General features: G+C 39.7%; 1 protein-coding gene across 17 annotated transcripts in view; it reads left to right on the top strand.

The window, feature by feature from the left end:
* DLG2 (discs large MAGUK scaffold protein 2) overlaps nt 1–20,870 on the top strand; it is a 1,097,405-nt gene that overhangs the window by 178,683 nt on the left and 897,852 nt on the right. For 14 of the 17 annotated variants that reach the window (XM_068146154.1, XM_068146173.1, XM_068146144.1 and 11 more), the window contains one exon: nt 10,162–10,236. The exons of the other annotated variants lie outside the window; for them this stretch is intronic. In XM_068146154.1, coding sequence (XP_068002255.1) covers nt 10,162–10,236 — 75 coding nt within the window. The remainder of the gene's footprint in view (nt 1–10,161; nt 10,237–20,870) is intronic. 17 annotated transcript variants of the gene reach the window in all.

Raw genomic sequence — 20,870 nt, 5'->3', positions numbered from 1 at the left:
TCATGCTAAACAACCAATTTCTACTCCTTGATGTTGCTTTTCAATAGAAAATAAGCAGGAGGATTGAAAAGACTAGCTCTACTTATTGGTGCTCTGGGGTGAGGTGGCTACCTTCAATTGCAACCACCCTTGGCCTTGAGAGTTTGCCTTGGCAGAAGGGAGCAAGCCTATTTCTGAGATGGTACAGCAAGGATAAGAATGTTGCCTGGTGACTATTAATTTATTTTATGAACTGGTGAGAAATGCTTCCACTAATATTTTCCCAGGGTCTTCTGGATGATAACAAATGTAGTCTCACCACCAATGCTGCTCCGAGCAGGGCTCCCAACTCCATTTACACACAACATTTTTCCTCCCATCTCTTCTGTTTCTTGGATCCACTGCTAAATGGCTGAGATGATTGGAAAGTCAAGCATATGAGCCTCAAATATTCAGTTCCAAATATTCAGTCTTTGCTGCCAAATTTTCTGTTGGAACAAGATAGCATTGTGAATTGTAGGTGACCTGCTATTTGGATGCATGTGGGAACACCATGTTAACATATGTAATTGAGCTGAATAATGTCAAAAATCTAGTTGCAGAACACTTTCATATTGCAAAGGCTTGATGCCAAAGAAATTATAGTCGATTTCCTCATCTTGTTTGGTGCCATATTTAAATAGCTGCACCAGGGATGTTTTATTGATCTGCTCTTACTCGCTTTATTGTGCACTGGAGTAAATGCAGTTCCTTTAAATGTACAAAATGTTTATGACATCTGTTTATGCCGCTTCCCACCAGTACAATAGGAGCAGACCTTTTGCAGAACTGTTGAGACTTTTTAAAAGTTCATTTTCATTAATGTGAATTCTACAAGGCAGCAGTATGGTAATTTTTGGCCTCAGATCTGCTAATTATAGTTATTTGAATATCCATTTGTCTAATAATAATCGCCATTCTCATTCTTGGAAAGGTGGAACAATGTCAAGACAAAGTAAATACATCAGTTTTATTCTTCTGATCTTACAAACAATAAAAATGGACTAAAAGATTAATGCTATTTAAACTGCAATGCTGATTATGAAGTTGGCATTTTCAACACACGGTCATTAAACTTAGACTGGAGTTTTCCATTATTCCAGTCTATAGCCAATGACATAAATGTTGTGGTGGAGCAAATATGTCTTTGTAGGTTGTGTACAATAGATCTAAAGATCCCACTGTAAACTCTCTACCATGAAAGATGCCATCTAATACAATTAATAACTGATATACCTGGCTGGATCTTGAATCCTACTGACATTATTTTTTTCAGACAAAATGCAAGATATTTTCAGACAGATTTGAGATATTAATTTATACAAATTCTTCATCTCCTTTTTATTTCCTTCATATTTCCATGCATTTCTAAACCCAGGACTTGAACCAGTCAAGCAAGACTTCCTATGGTCTCCTACTTTATTTTAATTCATCATGTTCCCAGTATAGCTTCTTTTATCGTTGCATAAAACATGTTAATTTGTGATATTATTTTATCATTTGGAAGAATTCAGCACAAATAAAAGCTTAGCTCGAGAGTCCAGCCCACTAGGAGCACCAGGAGTTTTTGAAAAGGAAGAGCATTCCAACTGTGCCTCAACAGTGAGAGGCAACATGCTGTCCTCTCCCTTAGCTATCAGCTGGCCTTCCATCCTTCTGCCTCTTGAAGCGGTATAAATACAAGAGTAGCTGCTGCTGGTGGAAAAGAAAATAGATACTCTCTGTTGCCCCACGAGACTCACGGCAAGCGAGGCTGTTTCAGCGAAACCCCCAGCTCCTGTGTTGGGTGGTTTAGGAAAGATGGTCAGCTTTCCCTGGGAAAAAACACAAAAGCTTCTGGCCCTTGTTGCTACAAAAGAGAGCTAAAGGTTTAAAATCCAGAGGGCTAATGAAGGGAAATAAACAGGCATTGTTCTTTTATAAACCTCATGATTTCAAGGGGTCAGATTCAGGGGGTTTGATACTTTCATCTGGCAATCACAGCACCAAAACCACACATAGAATTAAATAATACCACAAGTGGCCATCCAGTCTTCGGTCACAAGCAGAATTAGCTCAAGACCTCCTACCAGAGATTTTAAAACTTCCTGGGCAGTCTAGCTTGATGTTTTATTATCCTCAAGATTAATAATGTCTCTGGGAATTTTCAGTGTTGATTGCCACTGATGTATGTCACCTTTTGTTTTGTTTGGGCACTGTATCTTGAGGTTAGCTTAAACTCTCAGATGCTATCACCTGAAAACTTCTGTGTTTTGAGAAGAGCTTGCAAAGATGTACCTAAAGACCAAATCAAATAATTCCAATCTATTCACAAAACCTAAGCTACTTGCTGGCTGTTTCCTGACTCCCAAGTTCACAGCATTGAGCACTGGCAAGAGTAGGGTTCCTGTGACCCAGAACTGTACTCTCCAGCTTGTAGACTGGAGAACTGGCCACCCTCAGATGCAGGCAGAATGGCCAACTCAAACTTGTTGGTTTGTTAGCTGTAAAAATAAATTTCCATCATCAAAATGTTGAAAATGCATCAACAGTTTGTCCTCCTTAGAGATTCTTGTTACCAGCTTCCACTTGACTCTGCAGTTGTTTAAGCCAAATCACTCAATACACAGGTTCCATATTTAATTCAAATATCCTTGAGCTCTGCTGGACTAAGGCAATTAAATGAAAATGTTATTGTCCATGTGAATGGCAAAATAAGTCCTGTATATTTAGGTGAGGTTTAATTAGAAGTAAAGAAGGACTCTTTTCATTCCGTCAGTGCTGAAGTTCAGTGGGTTTTTATTTTATTTCATTTTTTAATTTAATTTTAAAAATGCTGTGCTAGCCTGGTTTGGTAAATTAACAATATCCAATATCTCTCTTTTCATGGCTGTTGATCCAGCACCTTTTCTAAGGATTTAGTTGAGTGTTTAAAAGAATGAAATCAAAATGGAAAGAAAACAACTGTTTTGTAATGATGTTGGGAAGAGTGCTATGCTTATGTTGTTAACCCACACCAAAACTGAATGTGTACAATTCTGACTGGCAAGGTTGCCAGGAGCCTGCAACATCTGTCTATCCTATTTTCTTCTGCTCATCTGGCGATATATTTAGAACAGGAGAAACCAATGTATGCACTTAAGGCAAAGTTCTGACAGATGCATGAGCAAAAATCTCAAGATGTGCAATGGCTGTGGAAACTAAGCCACTGCAGTCAAGTACAGGACCAACATCTATCTTAGATGCTGGGTATGGTAAGACTCTTACATAGATCTCTCCCACTCCACACTCTTGTCACTCCACTTGGCAGAATCAAGTTAAGAGTAAAGCAGAGAAGAGCTACAAAATTTGCAGCTGTATTATGCCAACCCTATCTTTCCTTTCCCTGTAGTCCCAAAATAGAAGACAAAGCAAAATTCACAGCTCACACTCCTCAATAGCACCACTGATAATCTGAGTAAGGAGTTGCTGTGGCTGGGCTAGTTGACTTTGAAACTACCAGTCCACATCGAGTGTATAATTCTAAATCCCTGCTAGTAGTGTGCTGTGCTTGGGAAAGGTCTTGTGTCCTGGTAAGATACTGTGAATTCCCCAGATAAAGAGGGAACCCCACATCCAGCATTTAACCAAGAGCTGACTCTCAGTGCCACTTCAATTGATTTGAAGGCTATTTTTAGAATGTGGCTGAAGTATGGGAAAATATGGAGGTGGCACACCTGGAGTAACCTTACTGTTCCAACCTTTCTAATTCAGAGCACCAACAAAACCAGTCCCAAGATACTCTTTAAAAGGACAGAAAGATAAACCAGATCAGGTGATCTGGTGGAGGTGGAGAGCAGGTCTACACACCATATGCCAGCTATTGATACCCCTTTGCAGAGGTGAATCCATTATGAGGTTAAGTTGGATAATTGATTATGGTGGCTTAATGCCAATGCATATAGCAAATAATCAGAATATTTATTTATACTGAAGTGCTTTTGTAATTGACTTTGCTGAATAAAATAGGCCTGTTCCCCCTCCTTGCCTCCAGTTATGTTGTATTAATCAAAAAAACCTCAAGATGGAGTTTTCAACAGGTATATCCTTGGAGAATGAATCAATTTATTTTATGGGACTTCCTACAAGATCAGCTGTATGTGTCTGAGAGGCTGCAAAGTCAGTCCCAAAATTAGGGAATTATAAAGCTAGGGATCAATAGTGAGGTTGAACCCGTACCTCAGGTGGTGTAGACTAGTGTAATCTTACCAAAGCCAGCAGAGCTGTAGAGAGCCACACTACATGAGGACCTGATTTATATTCAGCTGGATATGAAACTGAAAAATAACCACATTTTTATGTGCCTGCATATGGTTAATAGGTCTGGGCAACATTTGTTGTTTTTTCTTAGCAAGACTCAGGCTTTAAATCATTGCAATTTGAAATCATAAACTGGGTAGCTAAGTTGTTGGGGTGCTGGTTTTTTGTTTTTTTTTGGTTGTGTTTGGTTTGGGTTTTTTTGTGTGCTGAATTTCCTGGCTATGACAAACCCAGAACAAAGGAAGCATGATGATTTTACCTCTAGAGATTCACATTTAGCTAAAAGCAAGATCTTTTTCTATAGTCATTATTAGGTGCTGATGAGCACTTCAGACTGTGGTGTTTTCCTGCCAGACCCTGAAAGTATAATAGTGCTGAATCCATGCAATTTACATATAATTTAGTAAACTCTATTCTGAAGTGGTACTTGAGGACAACTTGATGACTATGGGTTGGTTGCTGGCTAAACTGCACAGTCTTAGAAGAGCAGGAAGGCCCTCGTCATTGATTACCATTTATCTTAGCTGGAGAAGATGCTCATAGATGTCTGACAGATGAGGAGTGTATCCAAGTATTTATTTCAGATCTTTGCTTACCAGTGTTAATTTTTGGAACAATTTTTCTTCAGCTTTTGTATTTCAAAGACTAAGAATGTAAACTGATGAGACATGTTGTCTTTTCCAGAAAAAAAAAAATAATTTACGGGGTGGAGTCTCAAGAAAATTGCACAGAATAAACCAATGTGCATTGCATATGTAATGTCTTGTAATTATATCTTGTCAAATGCTCAACTTTTTTCTCCTTTATTATTTAGAAATATGATAATTGTCCCTTTTCCCTTGTAGCTAATTATAAATTTCAGGAAGAATTAAGTCTGTTAAATCTCCTCTTCCTCCTGTCTTGGTCTCTATGGCAGCAGCAGGAATAGAAGGGAATTACTTTGATCTCCATTTCTGAGTGGCATTTCGTTTCTTCTGAGCATTGACCTTGTTTAGTGCAACCAAAATTTTCAATAGATTTCATTAGATTGTAATTTTCTGATCTTAAGGAGATGTCTTTATTGAGATGGTTTTTAACTATGAAAGAAGAAGGGTGATTTGTTTAATAAATCTCTGAATGGCTTTATAAACTGAGAAAAGAAAATGTTCAATTAACTCCTCAGGCAGATATGGTTAGGGCTTAATACTACAGCACAGCAGTGGAGAGCTGCAGATGTAAGAAAAGTAGATGATACTGAGCAAGCAAAGGAAAATGAGAGAGCCTGGCCCTGGCTCAAATAACGATAGTGCTGCTAATGATAGCAGAGGTATACATCCTTAGCAGTTCCCTTCTCTACTCTTTGGAAGGCATGGGTGGAGTTGGGAATACAATTTCCTAGTACCAAGGTGGACTGTGTTTTTACACATTTCATATAGCTGAACGTGACCAAATGGATTCCTTACAACATCCAACAGGCCACTAGGAGCAGAAAAGATGTGTCTCCTGGTATGCATCCTCAGCATAAACATGCACTTCTCTTGTGCTTGAATCTGCTTGCTACTACCACGCCAAGTTCCTTCTGTCTCCCTTCACCTGATGGAAGACTTCTGAAAAATGTGCAGTTAAGAAGGGAATGGTTATTTATGAGTGACTTATTAGGCCAGGAGCATGGCCCAGTGTATGATTAGATTATACCCTGTCTGAGACCCCTAGTTGAAACAGAGAATTTTAATTTCCCCAGAGAATCTTCTGCATGAGCAAAGATAATTTGTGAGGATGTGTAGGATTGGCTAAGAATGTTCCAATGAGTCTGACTTCAGCTAACTCTTTTGCTACTGGATTCCTCACACAAGGACTTGTACATAGTTTGCAAGGCATAATTTTGGCCATTCTAAGTAGATACAAATGGAGTCCCACCTGTGACTGCTTCTGACTCTGATCACCAATGTCTTCACTGAGAAAGAATATTAAGTCCTATGTTAAAGACTACCAAAGTTCAGTGAGCCATGAACTTTTAGCAAATAAAATATTGCAAAATATCCTCTCTGGATTTTGCTACATCTGCAGAGCTAAGATCTGCCTCCAAATGTTACATACAAGCCACAGTTACATGAGGCAGTATTTGGCCATCCAAACGTGGTATTGATGATATAAGTATGCATATATACACGTACATATATGCGTATATATATATGTGTGTGTGTGTGTGTGTATATCTGTGTGTGTATATATATACACACATGCAGATACACATATAACCTTGCCCTGGCTGTGAGAAAGTGGCCTAAGATACATATACTTGCTCTTAAAGTTGTCCAAACATCCTTAGCAGTCACTATGGTTGATCACAGAACACACAAGAGGAATTCTTCCTTGAAATCCTACCCAAAGCTTGATGTACAACAGCATTTCTGTCACCTGAAACCTCTCTTGTGCAGTACCACAGAGCTCTCATGTTCTGATTCAATATGCAACATTTCCCACTGCAGTATTACAGTGGACACTGATGCTACCACTCTGCATTACATTAATGTGTCTGGAAGGTATACTGATGTTTCTAACCAGTGCTAATAGTAGTAATTTCAATACCTGACTGAGTAAACCACACAGGAACAAAGCTCACTTGAAGATTGCATGCTAGGAAAGTAGATGCTGTGCATGGACTCCGATGAGTTTGGAGCCTTGGCTTTGATTTTGAAGTTGATCCTTTTCTATCTCCTGTTTACCTATGGGGTCTTCATTTCTGGATGCTTGATAAAACTATTGGTTTAAGAATTACCTGTAATGGTGTCTTCAGAGAAGGAACTGCATTGTGTGTAACTGATTAGGAGTTTGGCATCTCTATCTGACTTTGTTCATTGCTTCATTGGCTTTTGACTGTATCATTGCTATGCAATTTATCAAAGATTTAAACCATCAACCCTGAAAAAAAACCTGTGACTGATGATGAATTCATCAATGAGAATGGAATTATTCTTTTGTGCTCCAAGGTCTCTTTGCACAAAGAATTGCACAGGCTAAAGATCTCATTGGTTATTTTGAAGGCTCTGATTGCATGAAGCTGCGATAAAGCTTATGCCTGGAAAGCTGTGTCTATCACTGCACTGGAGCTGCCTCAAGGGTGATGTTCAGTCCAGGAGGCTGGGTATCCTCAAAGAAAGGGAGTAAAACAAGACTGGAAATTACTCATCCATAAGATATGGCAAAACAACCTCTCTGTTCCGATTTCAAATGGAGAGCTCTCTTATTAGAATATATTCTCCCAAACAGCAAGGCAAGGCATTCTTTTGTGTACACACATCAGCAAACATGAAGAGCAAACCACACGTAATTCTGTTCTCCCTTGAAGGCTGTCTGAAGAAAGATGACTTCAAATGATGGATTTTCATAATTTGCCAGATTTTCAGCTTTACAGTGTAGTGATGGACCAGAGCCTATAGCCCTTATGTTTACAAACCTCATAACCTGGGGAAAATATTAGCAGTAATAATAAAATGAAATTTATTCCTTCTACTGCTTGCAAATAATTCCCAGAATATTTATTCCTGTGCTTACCTGTGTTGCCTGTGCTTGCAGAATACTTAATGTAGTGCCAACTGTTTAGTCATTTTTTTTCAGCTAGTGTCTCTAGGTGTGACATGTTGGAGCTTTTGGCTGATTAAATGAAGAAAATCATTAACAGCAGCTGAATATACAGCCTTATTTCTTAGAATGATTTCAGAGGAGGTGTGTGTAACATATTCAGTGTATGAAAAGCATTTGATTGTACACAACTGTACAAAAAACAGTGATAATTCAAATCAGAAATCTGCTATCATTAAAAAAGAAATACAATCTAACCCCAAATTCCCCAAAAGCTGTAGGGGAAAATTCATTAGTCCTGGACCTTGACCTACGTGCATTTCTCAGACAATACCTGTGCAAGGCCATGTTGTCATCATGACAATTCTAATATCCGGCTGTGGAAGTCCAAACTCTGCAGCTTACCCTACAGCCCAGTGCAAGGTCAGCCCAGCCCTTGTGCTGAAAAACTGGGACCTCTGGAGAGCTGCTGCCTACAAGCAACTCCCAGGTACCTCTGTCTTTCTGGCCTTTGAATATGCAGCATACACCATGAGATTCTGGGCCTTGGGACAATGTTGGTGCAAATCTTAAAGTCAAGAATATTTACAGAGTATTAGCCCCTCCTGCTATGAGTTCTGCAGCTTTTATTTTTCAGCTATATTCTCTTTAAGAATGGGAATAAGCTTTTTTTGAGGAGTCTCCTGGCAAATATGACGTAGTCACCTGAGTTTTCTGGCTTTTCAACCAGAAAAACGTTTTCCTAAATTATTAATTGTCTTGCCTTTATCTTGCATTGGATTAAAGACTGAGGATATACAATTGTTGAAGAAGGGAAAAAATAATTGCCAATATTTCATGTAGTCTTTTGATCAACCGTCATTTGTAGCTTTATTATTTTGATAGGATTACATGGTTTGCTGTTGCATTCATCCCTTCCTTACAGGAGATAACACACAGCCCCAGGACATTGCTGCCATGATAGCAGGGTCTTTTTCAAAGCCTTTTAAGCAAGACTCTAAACTTTCATCTAGAGGTACAATGCTTCTTGCTTGCTACCTCTTTTCCTGAATATTTCTTAAAGTTATCTAGGTGAAGATACAGAAGAGAACCAGTTTTTAAGGTTTGGGGGAATATAAAGCTGAAACTGATATGTGAAGATTTGTTTTGGTTTGCTGTTTGGTTTTTTATTATTATTTATTTATAAAAGTACATTGCAGTGCTTTTCAGATGTTTGCTTTCTGGACATGAAGAACAAAGCACTAATAGCACTTTGTTAGTTAATGTTCTTAAATTAGACTCAAAATTGAAAATTGTGTGGTCTAATCATTAGTGTTTGCAAAGGTTGCTCTCCTTTGCTCTCAGCATGGGGAAAAGAAAGGTGTGATGTAGTTGCCTGTGAGATATCTGGCTTAAATGAGCATAAAGGGAAGGAATCTTGTTTTCCTAGCTTCAGGAGCACACATTATTACAAGAGTTCTCCAGTTCAAGGACATTTAACAGTGATAGTTTGACTCTTACATGAAATGCTGAGAGTAATGGCGGCAGACACCAGAATGTATTCTGAACTTTTCTTCAGGGGCTCTGACACAATCTGCTGTGCAATTCATTCTGATGGGTTCCAAAACTTTCTAAAAAGTATACAACTCATTGGTAATACAAAGGAAACTGCAGGAAGATCAGTCCAAAGGCTGTTTGCATCTTGCACTGCCATGTGAAACATTGGGCTTTAACCCCTCACTCCTTTGGTTCTGTGAAATTTCAGGGAGCCACAGGAGTCTTGGGCACTTGCTCCATCTCCTCCAGGGGCCAGTCTGGGTCACAATCAGAGCATTATGCTCAGCAAAGAAATACACCCTAAAAATTTGGGATGGAAATTACTCCTCCTGGAAAACAGCCCTGTGATGGTTCAGGCTGCAGCTATCACTTCTTCAAAGAGGCTATAATGTACAAATGCAGCCTGTTGTGAGATGAAGGGGAAAAAGCCTATCTGTACCCACTGCTTAAAGCTCTGATGTTGCCCTCTGAATGCTCCAGTGTGGAGAAACACCAGATATGGTGCATGCTTGGGATTCAGAGTGAATGAAGGATATGTTCACCTACATAACATGAGAACTTCAAAGCAAAGTTAAACAATAACTTTTGAGGCCTTTTTGGTCACGCAAATTGCAGACTGTTTTCCCTACATGACAGTGGAAAATGACTCTGTGAGATGTAATTCATACTAGCAAACTCCTAGGTGCTCCATCTGGAATGGAGTCTGTTGTGCCTAGCGATTGCAGCACGTACTGTGTTGTGTATAATGCCGTTTTCACTTATTTGCAGCAGAGCCATGGCAGATGCCCATCCCACAAATGCTCAGTCGAAACACCTGCCTGGATACCCATTCAGCACTCCACCGTAAGTCTGAGCCTTTTATACAAAGATTTGACAAACTGGATGGTCAGTCTCTGTGTTTGGAGAAGCCCTGTCAGGTAAAATTTGAGGAAGAACAGAGACAAGTCCTAAGGCCAGACCAAACTCCTTGGAAAGCTGTTGAATTGTTGGGTCGTGGCTTTGGAGGGCTTATCCAGAAGTTTAGGCTCTTGGGGAATTTAATTCATTCCATATGGAGCAACATAGTTTGGTAGCAAGCGTGGTATGGTTGTTGTTGGAGTTCATCTCAGAGAGCTGTGAGTTTGCTATTGATTTCTGAGATCCTGTAACTCTGGGCTCCAGCTGAATGTGATAACTGGGAGCCTGCTAGTTTTGTGGGAACTCATTCATAAGCTCCTTCAGGGTCTGCAAGAAAGAGCTGCTGTTTAAAGGACTAGGCTGTCCCCAGGTGGTGACACACCAAGGGGAGATAGGTCTATTCTACATTCTCATGGAAGAAAGCAAGCCTGGTGATTCCAAGTGCTTTATGTACTGATAAGTGCAAAAACTTGAGCAGTGTTGGTAACAACAGCCTTTGTGATGACGGGCAGTGAGTGAACTTTGGTCTGCTGGGTTTATGGGAAATTAGCTTTGTAAATGCTTTCTTCCTCCTGCCAACTACATGACTTCAGTGAGATTTGCTTTTAACAATCAAAGACACAGTAATATTTGAAGAGAAAAAAGAAACTGTGGTCAGGTTGACACTGCATTGATTTATATCTTGCCTGAACATACATTGTAGGTAGAGCCAAATCCTTGAATGCTGGAAGTTAGAGTACAGGGGCTGACTAATAGAGCTATGATGATTTATCTCATCTGAGGAACTGGCAAGACTTAGTTGACAGTTTCTTTGAGTGAACCACGTGCTGAACCACAGCATGATGTTTGTCCACAGCTATCAACCTGTCACATTTCATGAGTAGATGAATGACCTCTCACTCAGTTTCTACCTAATCTTGCAAGTGATTGCAAAGCCTTTAGTTTTGATTGTTCCCACTTAAAAGTGTTGAGCTGAACAGTTGAGCTAAACAGTTTTTTACCAGGTGAGGATCCAGCCGAGTAACTATTTAGAAACGCTTCTTAATTACTAGTTTACATTCTCAAAGGCTTTGGAATGACTCTGTGATGTGATTCTGGGGTTTTTTGGTTTGTTTTGGTTCTGTTAAGAGGATTGTGGTGTAAGCACAATTATAGTAGTGTGATGCTTTGAGAAAAGGAAATGTGCTGAGCATTTGTAGTAAGTCACAAATAGTTGCATTCAGTGATTTCCACCAACACCAAGACCTGGCTTTTCACTGTGGCTTGAAATGGTTTTTTTTGGGTAGTTTTTAGGATACTTGTTTCTTAAACCATCCAACAAGCATTTATTTTTAGTATTCTTTTGTTTGCTTCTCCTTACACCACATATATCTGCTTGTATAGGTCATACCTATAGACCTGCTATCCTGCAAATCTCTGTAATGTCACAAAAAATGGTAAATCAAGCTTTGTTGTTTGTGTTAGCACTAGTTGTGGTCTCAGATCTGAATAATGCTAAGAAGTGTTATTTTTTAACTGCTAGAGTGGGAACTGGTTATGGGACCATTAATATTTGATATCAGTAGGATTGATTTCACTCTCAGTAGATTTGCAGGTCATGCCAAGCTGTGCGGTTCAGTGGCCCCACTGGAGGGAAGGAATGCCATCTACAGGGACCTAGACAGGCTTGAGGAGTTGGCCAAGGTGATACACATGAAGTTCAAGGCCAAGTGCAATAGAATGCTCTTGTTCTCCTGACATGAGAATCACCAGTATTAGCACAAACTGTGGGATGAAAGGATTAGGAGCAGTTCTGGAAGAGAAGGACCTGCGAATACTGATGGATAAAAAATTACACAGGCACTAGCAGTATGTGCTTGCAGCCCAGAAGGCAAATCATATCCTGGGCTGCATCACAAGAGACGTGATCAGCAGGTTGAGGGAGGTGATTCTGCCCCTTTCCGCCACTCTGATCAGATGCCGCCTTCACTGTTGTGTCCAGCTCTGGAGGCCCCAGCACAGGAAAGCCATGAACCTGTTGGAGTGAGCCCAGAGGAGGGCCACAAGAGTGATCAGAGGGCTGGAAAATCTCTGATGAAGACTGGGTGAGGGAGTTGGGGTTGTTCAGGCTGGAGAAGAGAAGGCTCTAGGAAGACCTTCTTGCAGCTTTTCAACACATAAAGGGGACTTATAAGAAACTTGGAAGAAGACGTTTTTGGGAGGGCCTGTTATGATAGGAGAAGTGATAATGGCTTTTAAATTTAAGTGGATAGGTTTATATTGAACATATGGAGGAAATTTTTTATGATGAGCTTGGTGAGACACTAAAACAGATTGCCCAGAGCAGTAATAGATGTCCCATCCCTTGAGGTAGTCAAGGCCAGTTTGGATAGAGTTTTACGCAACCTGAACTACTGAAAGATGTCTGTCCGTGCAGGGGGTGGGTTGGACTAGAAGGTTTTTAAACATATTTTCCAATCCAAACCTTGGTATCATTTTATGAAAAATACCCCAAGGATTTACTATTAGAATACTGTTCAGCCTTTCACTTAGTTGCTTTTTTTGATTGCAGAGTATGACATGTAGTCCTTGAGGTAACTGCCTACTTGGAGCTTGCTTCCTTCTGTATTTTACTTGGTTGCAAATGTTGGAGTGAAGGAGCTCAGCACCATGCCACAAATAAAAATCTGCAATTCCCAAATACCTGCTGCTTCTGTTTTATCAAACCACTTTCTGGGCAGCCAACCTTATCTGTATCAGATATTTATAAGCATATTTTACTATACTTCAGTAGATGTCTTTTTTTTGGGAGAGTAATGCAGGACGTTGGGGAAAATTACATCAGACAGAAATGAACTTTCAGGTGGTCAGCTTTTCACCACCTGATATCAAAAGCTTTTCTTAACTGCCTTGCTTTTTTCAAAGAAGAATATCTGTAATATGGCAGCACTTTAGTAGAAAGCTGATTAATGGAACGAGAATTTCCAGTGTTGTATCACAGCATATTACTGGCTATGAAAGGCTTAAAAGATTTTAAAATAAAACCAGTAGAAAAAGCCCTAAGCATCTGGCCAGTTATGACAACTCCATTAGGTGGCAATAGTGGGTGTCTGGTACTTCTTGACAGTGATACAGGAAACAGTGGCAACTAGTGAAGGAAAAACAAACTGAGAGAGTGGGTATCCTCTTTCATCAGTGCTGCTGGATGTGTCCCTCTGGGTGGCTTTTCCACTGTCCTCTCCTGGGAGTGCCTTTCCCATCCAATGCAAGAGCTGGGAGATCTGGCAGCAATGCTGTTATCTAACAGTCTGACTTTTGCAGTTCCTAATTTACCATCCTTTTAGAATTTGCTGATGATTCTTGCAGTTAAGATTCCCAATTCTGTTTGGCAACTCACCATCTGCAAAAGAGGACACAAGTGAACACTGCCGTTCTGTGCCTTCACAATGCCCTTAATTAGATTCATTTTAAGTCTGAGAGTTTTAATCAAGGGAATTACCTAAGGGTGGCTTTGTCTGCACTTGCACTTTTAGTCATGCCTTCCAAAGGATTTGTAGTGTTTGATTATAAAATACTCCAAAAGGAGATCACTGTACTGCTTTTTAGCATACTAAAACTTCCTATTGCTGGGCCTGTTCTCTGCCTAGATCCATTATGCAAAGATAATGACATATCAGAGGCTGCACCTGTGTTGCAAACAACTTGGGATTTTCCTTTTCCTCTGGTCCCACTGAGAGATTTTCTTGAGTTTAGCATTCAGCACAAACATTTACCTTACCTTTCCCTAAGCATTAAAAGATCCTTCTGCTTCTCCCTGTGCAGTCTCAGAAGAGCTCCTTGGCCCACTGTCCTCACCTTCTTCTCCCAAAATATTTCCTATCAGTCACCTGCCACTGAGGAGCAGCAGGAAAAAGTGTTAAAGGGTGTGTGGACACAAAAGGCAAATGATCTGGTGTATGCCCTAAGCAGAGGCTTATTGAGTACCAGCTGTTCCCTCCGTGTGAAGAAGGGCATGGTGCCTTTAAGGGTAGGGGAACCTAACTGAGGGTACTTGCTCAGATTCAGCAGCACTGCAGCAGCCATGCATGCTATGATAGCTCACTGGCTTCATCTTTACTTAAGTGCTACCTTCTGTGGAAATTTAGTGCAAGAGTTGGTTGCCAGCCTGCTTAGTAGCTGTGCCCTCAGTCTTTCTGCTGCTCAGTTTACCTATATCCATAACAAAAGGAGAGTAAAAGTCATTCCCTTTTGCACCCTGTATAGAGATGCTGGATGTTGGGGGTTGGACTAGATGACCTTCAGAGGAACCTTCCAATGCAGAACATTCTATCATTCTATGTTATTGCTCTCGTTATGTGTGCTATATCAGTGTATGGGGGATAAAGTTGTTCCAGCTTTCTCTTTTCCCAGTTTATTGGGAATACTAGAGGGACAGGAATCCTCTATTGCTCTGCACGTTACTTGGCATTTAGCCTGATCTGGAAGTTAGGCTGCAAACATTCCTGATTCAAACTAAACAAAGCTTTTGTATTCAGACTCAATTTACAGGAGCTGTTTTAAAGAAATTCATACTTGTGGAAGATGACTGCGTGTTAGTTCTGGTGATTGTGCTCGATGTAAAAAAGTGTTCTGACATGATATTTTACAATGAGCCAGGCAGAAACATTGAAACAGTCATATTCTGCTTTATTTTAAGGATATGAGTCTGGAAGAATCACTTTTAAAATGAATCTTGCTCCTATTAAGCGTGAAACAAATACCTGGCTCTGTTTGACTTTGTGTTGTGCCAGGTAGCAATGTCCCTTCCCCTTCTGCATCGATGTGCTCAATAAAATAAGCAAACAGCTCTGCACTCCAGAAAGTTCCTTTTGCAGGGGTTTTGTCTCTAAGCTTCAAGTCTTTTTCTATTAAAACCCTGTTGACTGATAAATTCCACAGACAATTTAGGTGGTGGGGAATGTTTTTACTGTCGATCATGTTTGAAAACTAAGCTATCAATACAATGCTCTGTTCTTCTGTCTTTCACCTTGGCACTGCTGATAGTGGAAAATTCTGAGTGCTAAAACTTAGCTGTATTTTAAAAGGAGGTATGAAAGTAATGCCATGCACGCTTATGCTGGGTGACTTTATCCCTGCAGATCTTCATTCCAGGTTGTCCTCTAGCCTTCCTTGACCAGAGCTCAAGGCAGTTTACTCTCCACCTCTTTAACGTTTAAAAAGGCTGTCTGTCTGACTGAGCTGCTGAGGCTGCCACCAATTGCCAGCTATGAAAATACTTTTTTAAAACAGCCACTCAAATCCATCTTCCCCTTGGATAGCTCTCTGATGTGTCCTTCTCATTTGCACCACCCCTCCCCAGCCTTCCCTGGGGAAAAACATGCTGTTCCTAATGCTGTCAGCTGTAGCTCGAGGTGCTGAAGAGTTGTGACATTATTCCTGTAATCTGATTTACAGATTCAGTGGGGAAAGCTCCAGTGTTGGATTAGCAGCACATCCCAGCAGGGCCGCAAAGGATTCATGCTTGGGTAGGTAGAAGCAGAGTATGTGTTAACAGAAGGGTTCAGGAGCAAATTTTGAGAGAAATAGGGCAAAAGAATCCATTTATTCCTCTGTTTCATCAAAGAATAGGGAAGAAGGCAGAGAGATATTTTTAAATGGTAATAGACTTCTGACAATTAACTAAATAAATAAATACTTAAAATATGATGTGGTACTTCACATTTCATTGAAACCATCTCAGAAACCCTTAAGGTAAGGTGAAAACTCACAAAAACCCAGTAAGATAAACATGAAGCTGTACAAAATCATTATCTGCAGACTGACCCACATAGCTGCCTGACATCATTATCAGGAAGCATTTTGCAGGAGTTATTTGCAATGAATAATCTCATTAAGCCCATGTTATGTATGGGATATTTGCTATCCTTATTGCTTTGTTTGGTTTGTGGAAAGCATTTTTCTACAGCAGTCCCAGTCAGAAAATGTGGCAGTGCATAACAGAACAAAATATTTCTAACTTGCTTATGAATATTTTTTTTTAAGCTGAAACTAGGTATTGATCTTTATGATTAATTAAAGGTAAACTTTTATGGCTTTAGATACAAATGCTTAAAATTATTGCAACTCATTAGAAACTCATGAAGAAAACTTAAGCTGTGGGGTTTTATTTTTCATTTTTATAAGACACTGTTTTAAAATTCTGGTTCATGTTCTGATCTAGCCAAGAAACACTTTGACAGTGTCACTGAAGTTTAAACACAGTGAAATGTTACAGTATTATTTATTAGTCCCAGAGGAAAAGCACTTCTGGAGTATAGTCTTTATGATAACACATACACAGCTTGAGGGTTATATCCTCGGGATGTTGCTACCCAAACCCACACTTTCATGGGGATTTCCACCACAAGGTCAAACATGAGCAATGCAACAGTTCTGAGTTTATAGCAACATACACAAGAACAAAGTTAGCTCCACATTTACACCCTGCGATGACCCACCAGTGTGATTAATATGACAGCTTAGAACTGTTTCTAGTCCCCAGTAACATGAGCCAAACAGCTTTCAGTACTTTTCCCTTAGATATGCTGCAGCATGAGAGGAAGCAGAGATTTATTTCTTTTAAGACAATTGAATGTGTTCATCATATAAATTAAAACATGTCAATGTGCATCTCACCAACAAGGGAAGCAGGGTCCAAGTGGAAAAGCAGGGCTGTGGCTCATGGCTCTGCAATTCATGCTGTGATGATATTTGGAAACTGCACACTAGCAAGAAGCCTTCTTGTACCTGCACTGTAAAAATCTCTAGAAGAAACTTGTGCCTGAAGCAGTTTTTGTGGAAGACGAATGGTAGGAACTGTATCTTGTTTGGCAGTGTTTGATAGAGATGCTTAAAGTCAAATTCTTCTCTCCAGGTTTGTCATTGGAGAGCTATAAAAAAATTTGAGATGCCATTCACCTTTAGACTGATCTATAAAGCGTGAATTGGGATATTGAAAAGTGGTGTTTCTCTTGATTAATGATAAAGAAGACCTAGATAACCAGCTCTGATACAGGTGTTTGAGCTGAAAATGTATCTCATGACAGGGGATTTTTTCAGTGTTGCACTAGTCTGAGGCAGAGTGGTGACTCAGCCATGGAATGTTCCTTCCAGGCTACCCTGAACAAGTAGGTTTTTTATAGCTATCCTTTTATATATAGGTGGAGCTGACACTGACTTCCAGGCAAAATGCAAATGAATACAGATCAGATCTAGGCACAGCCTAAGCCATAGACATAAGGCAGCATCTCACATAACCTTGTGTTACACCAACCATATTTATCCTTACTACCATGAAAAAAAACAGTATCTATTTCACCATAACAGATCATATGTTTTAAGTGGAATTTTAATTTGTACTGTTAGATTGCAAGTCTTTTTACTCATTCAGTGCATACATGTCATAAGATACCATTTACACTTATAGGGCTGTGGAAACCTAAAGGTCTTTATCACATAAATGGTGGTTCTCAGTGATAGAACAAGAGAGAATGGCCTCAGGATGCGCTGGGTAGGTTTAGGCTAGGCATTAGGGAGAAAAAAATAACTGAAAGTAGTAAAGAATTGGAACAGGCTGCCCAGGGAGGTGGTTGAGTCAGAGTCCCTGGATGTATTTAAAGGCCATTTAGATGTGGCGCTTAGTGATATTGTTTAGTGATGAACTTGTTAGAGCTAAGTTAATTGTTGGACCTGATGATATCAACCCGATTGATTCCCTTCCAACCTGAATCATTCTACCATTTTGACAAATGTATTCTTCAAAGATCCATTTCTGAAAAGTTCTGAATATCTCCTGTGAGCTTTGCCTTTTGACCCTGTTGATTTTACCCATCTACCACTAAAAATGAGCAGGGGAATCCTGCCCTGGGGCTGGGACAGCCTATATGTCAGGGAGATGTTGCACAGGCATTTCTGAAGACGTGAATAGAAAAGCTTCTTCAAAACAAAGGCTGATAGAAATTTCTCTTACTTGTAGAATACTCTTTTCTCTCTTTTTTTTTTTTTTACAGTTGTGAACAGTCATGCAAATGAGGATTTTTTGTTTGTTTATTTGTTTTGAGTGCTTTAAGAAAGCAAGAAATACAAATGGGAAATGTTACAGAAAGACTATGAATTAAAGTGTATGTTTTCAGAGGTTTGAAAACTAGAGCTTTGGTTGTCCATTCAAGCAGGCCTGAGTTGCACCATTCCTTCCTGGCCTTTGAGCCTTGACAAAACCCAAGGGTGCGATCTCAGGCCTATTTCTTGACAACTTTTACAGTCTGAATGAAGCTTGTGTATACATCTTTACAGTTCAGTATCCCTGCATGTTTTCTGGGTAGGTATCTGCCTTTTTGCTTCAAGTATCATGACCTTACACGAAGTCACAGGGTGAAATATTTGATTGAAGTGTTTAGCATTAATTATAAATTCAGACTCACCCTATCAGTCATTCCAATAGTACCTATTCATCTAAATCCATGGTTTGCCCATCTCTTTTCCCTTATAGTGAATACTTTATTATGTTTCCATAGTGTTTGAACATCTCAGGATTTTAATTTGTGGGGAAAAGGTGTTACCCCATTTCACAAACAAGAGGGAGAAGCAGGGAAGTAGAGAACATGACCTCATTGTGTAGAGATACACAGAACATGTCAGTTGTGGAATGAATGCTGCACCTAAAGTAATTACCCATGATAGAGCTAATTATTCCAAATGTAATGCCACAGTTAAATGATTTACAATCATATAACTGTGCCATGCAACTGATAAGCTCTTAGAATAACCTTGAGGCTTTGTAACAAATCAGCAGATGACAGAAGGGGACATTATTCCTTTTGTGGAAGGGAAAGAGATATTTTTACAAGTATTTATGGTCATAGGCAACGGAGTAACTTCAGGAAAGGGGTCTGATATACTATTCTGACAGCCTGGGCCACCCCTTTGCTGGGTTATTTACCTTCAGTTTGTGAGCTGTGCTCTAACAGTAGAGCTACAGGACAACTGAAGTGTGTACGAGCCATCAGAACTGCAATCTGCTCTGCCATTCTGTCTGCTGAAAGCTGGGTTTCAGGGGCAGCTGCATTTTGAGGATACACATTCTATATTCCTCTGAATTGTTTATAATGTATGGTGGAAACATCTAAAATAGCATGAGTATAGTTAAAGAAAAAGCAAAACCACAGAAGAGCTAAAGTTTTTCCTCCCACAAATGCATGCTATGTATGTGTATTTCTGTACACACTTCAGTACCTCCTTCTCTGTGACTCTAGCACCAGCTCCTGAGCTTACCCCAGTTGCACTGACTGATCTCTGCTGCATAAATAGCTCCCTGGCCCCATCTCCAGCTAATCTAAACCTGTTGGTGTTCAGCTTCTATAATTTTTTGCTGTGCCACCTGCCTCCCAGTCTGACTGCTGTGATACTTCTGCTGCTGTCACTGCTCTGGGATTCCCTGAGTGAAGGCTGGGTCTTGAATTATTTTGTGGATGAAAGGAGTGGCAAGGAAGTGCTCTTTATTTCGGTTGTTTCTTTTCACCCACAGAATACTTCTCACATTTTCTTCTTCTCTGCTCTTTCCTTACTTCTCAGGTACTTAGAAAAAAAAGAGTCATGAGAGAAGAGTAGTGATTTTTAACACTGGATGGCCACCTAGAAATATTTAAATATCATGACAGTAGCAGAATCATGACACTGGATTTAAGGACAGGGAATAAACCTTGGGAGAATGAACACAGACATCTGCTGTTAGAGGAAACACTATCACATAAAGTCTTACTTGAGAATATGGTAATACTAACTGTCACACAATTCTTCTAACCTCCACAGTGATTCTGTGTTGGTCACTTATTTGTAGTCTACCTGTGCTTTCTCCTTCACTCTAAAAGAGAATTGCAGTCACTTTAGGTAGACTGGTACTCATTAAAAAAGGAATTAGGTAAGTGGAACAAAATCCTTTCATGGATATGGTAAAGTACGTCTGGATTTGGACCTGTGTCACAGGTCAGCGATTGGTTACTCGCTTTCTCTCTTGCCTGTAGAAGTGGTTAAACCTTGAGAGTTTGAATCCTCTCCTTATGTCAATTAAAAATGTTTTGATAATAAAATCTTGGCATTTGATTTATTGATTCTTAACTGGAGTAAAGAAGATTTTATTTACTAGGTATACACTTATCAGTTTTCAGATGTATTATAGAGCCTCATTCTACTTGAATATAACCTGTGCATTCTCTCTCCTTTAAGACATATGCACGAAGAGTGCTTCTAGAGATTCAAGGGGTGATTTAAACAATTATGTTTCCACCTATCCTTCATGAAATTCAAATTGCACTAACTTTCTGCATCATCAGTTCTATAGAAGCTCTGCACATTCTATCAAATAAAAGAAGAAAGCAAAAGCTTTGAGCATATCTTCCCATATTTCTCATGCAGTCTCTGTCATTCTCTCACATGTTACTTGTTACTTTGGGGCGGGTATGAAGTTGTGGAGCTCTTATTGTAAGGTTAGTCACAGTATTTCTTTTTCCAATTACCTGTAGGTCCGTATGTAAGACCTTCTTTTGTTTCAGTGAAATCAATGACAA

Source organism: Melanerpes formicivorus, unplaced genomic scaffold (assembly GCF_026170545.1).
Source record: "Melanerpes formicivorus ecotype bairdi unplaced genomic scaffold, bMelFor1.0.p_v2 SCAF_1, whole genome shotgun sequence".
NCBI lineage: Eukaryota > Metazoa > Chordata > Aves > Piciformes > Picidae > Melanerpes > Melanerpes formicivorus.
The sequence above is the reverse complement of the archived record's forward strand: the minus strand, read 5'-3'. Positions and strand labels throughout refer to the sequence as shown.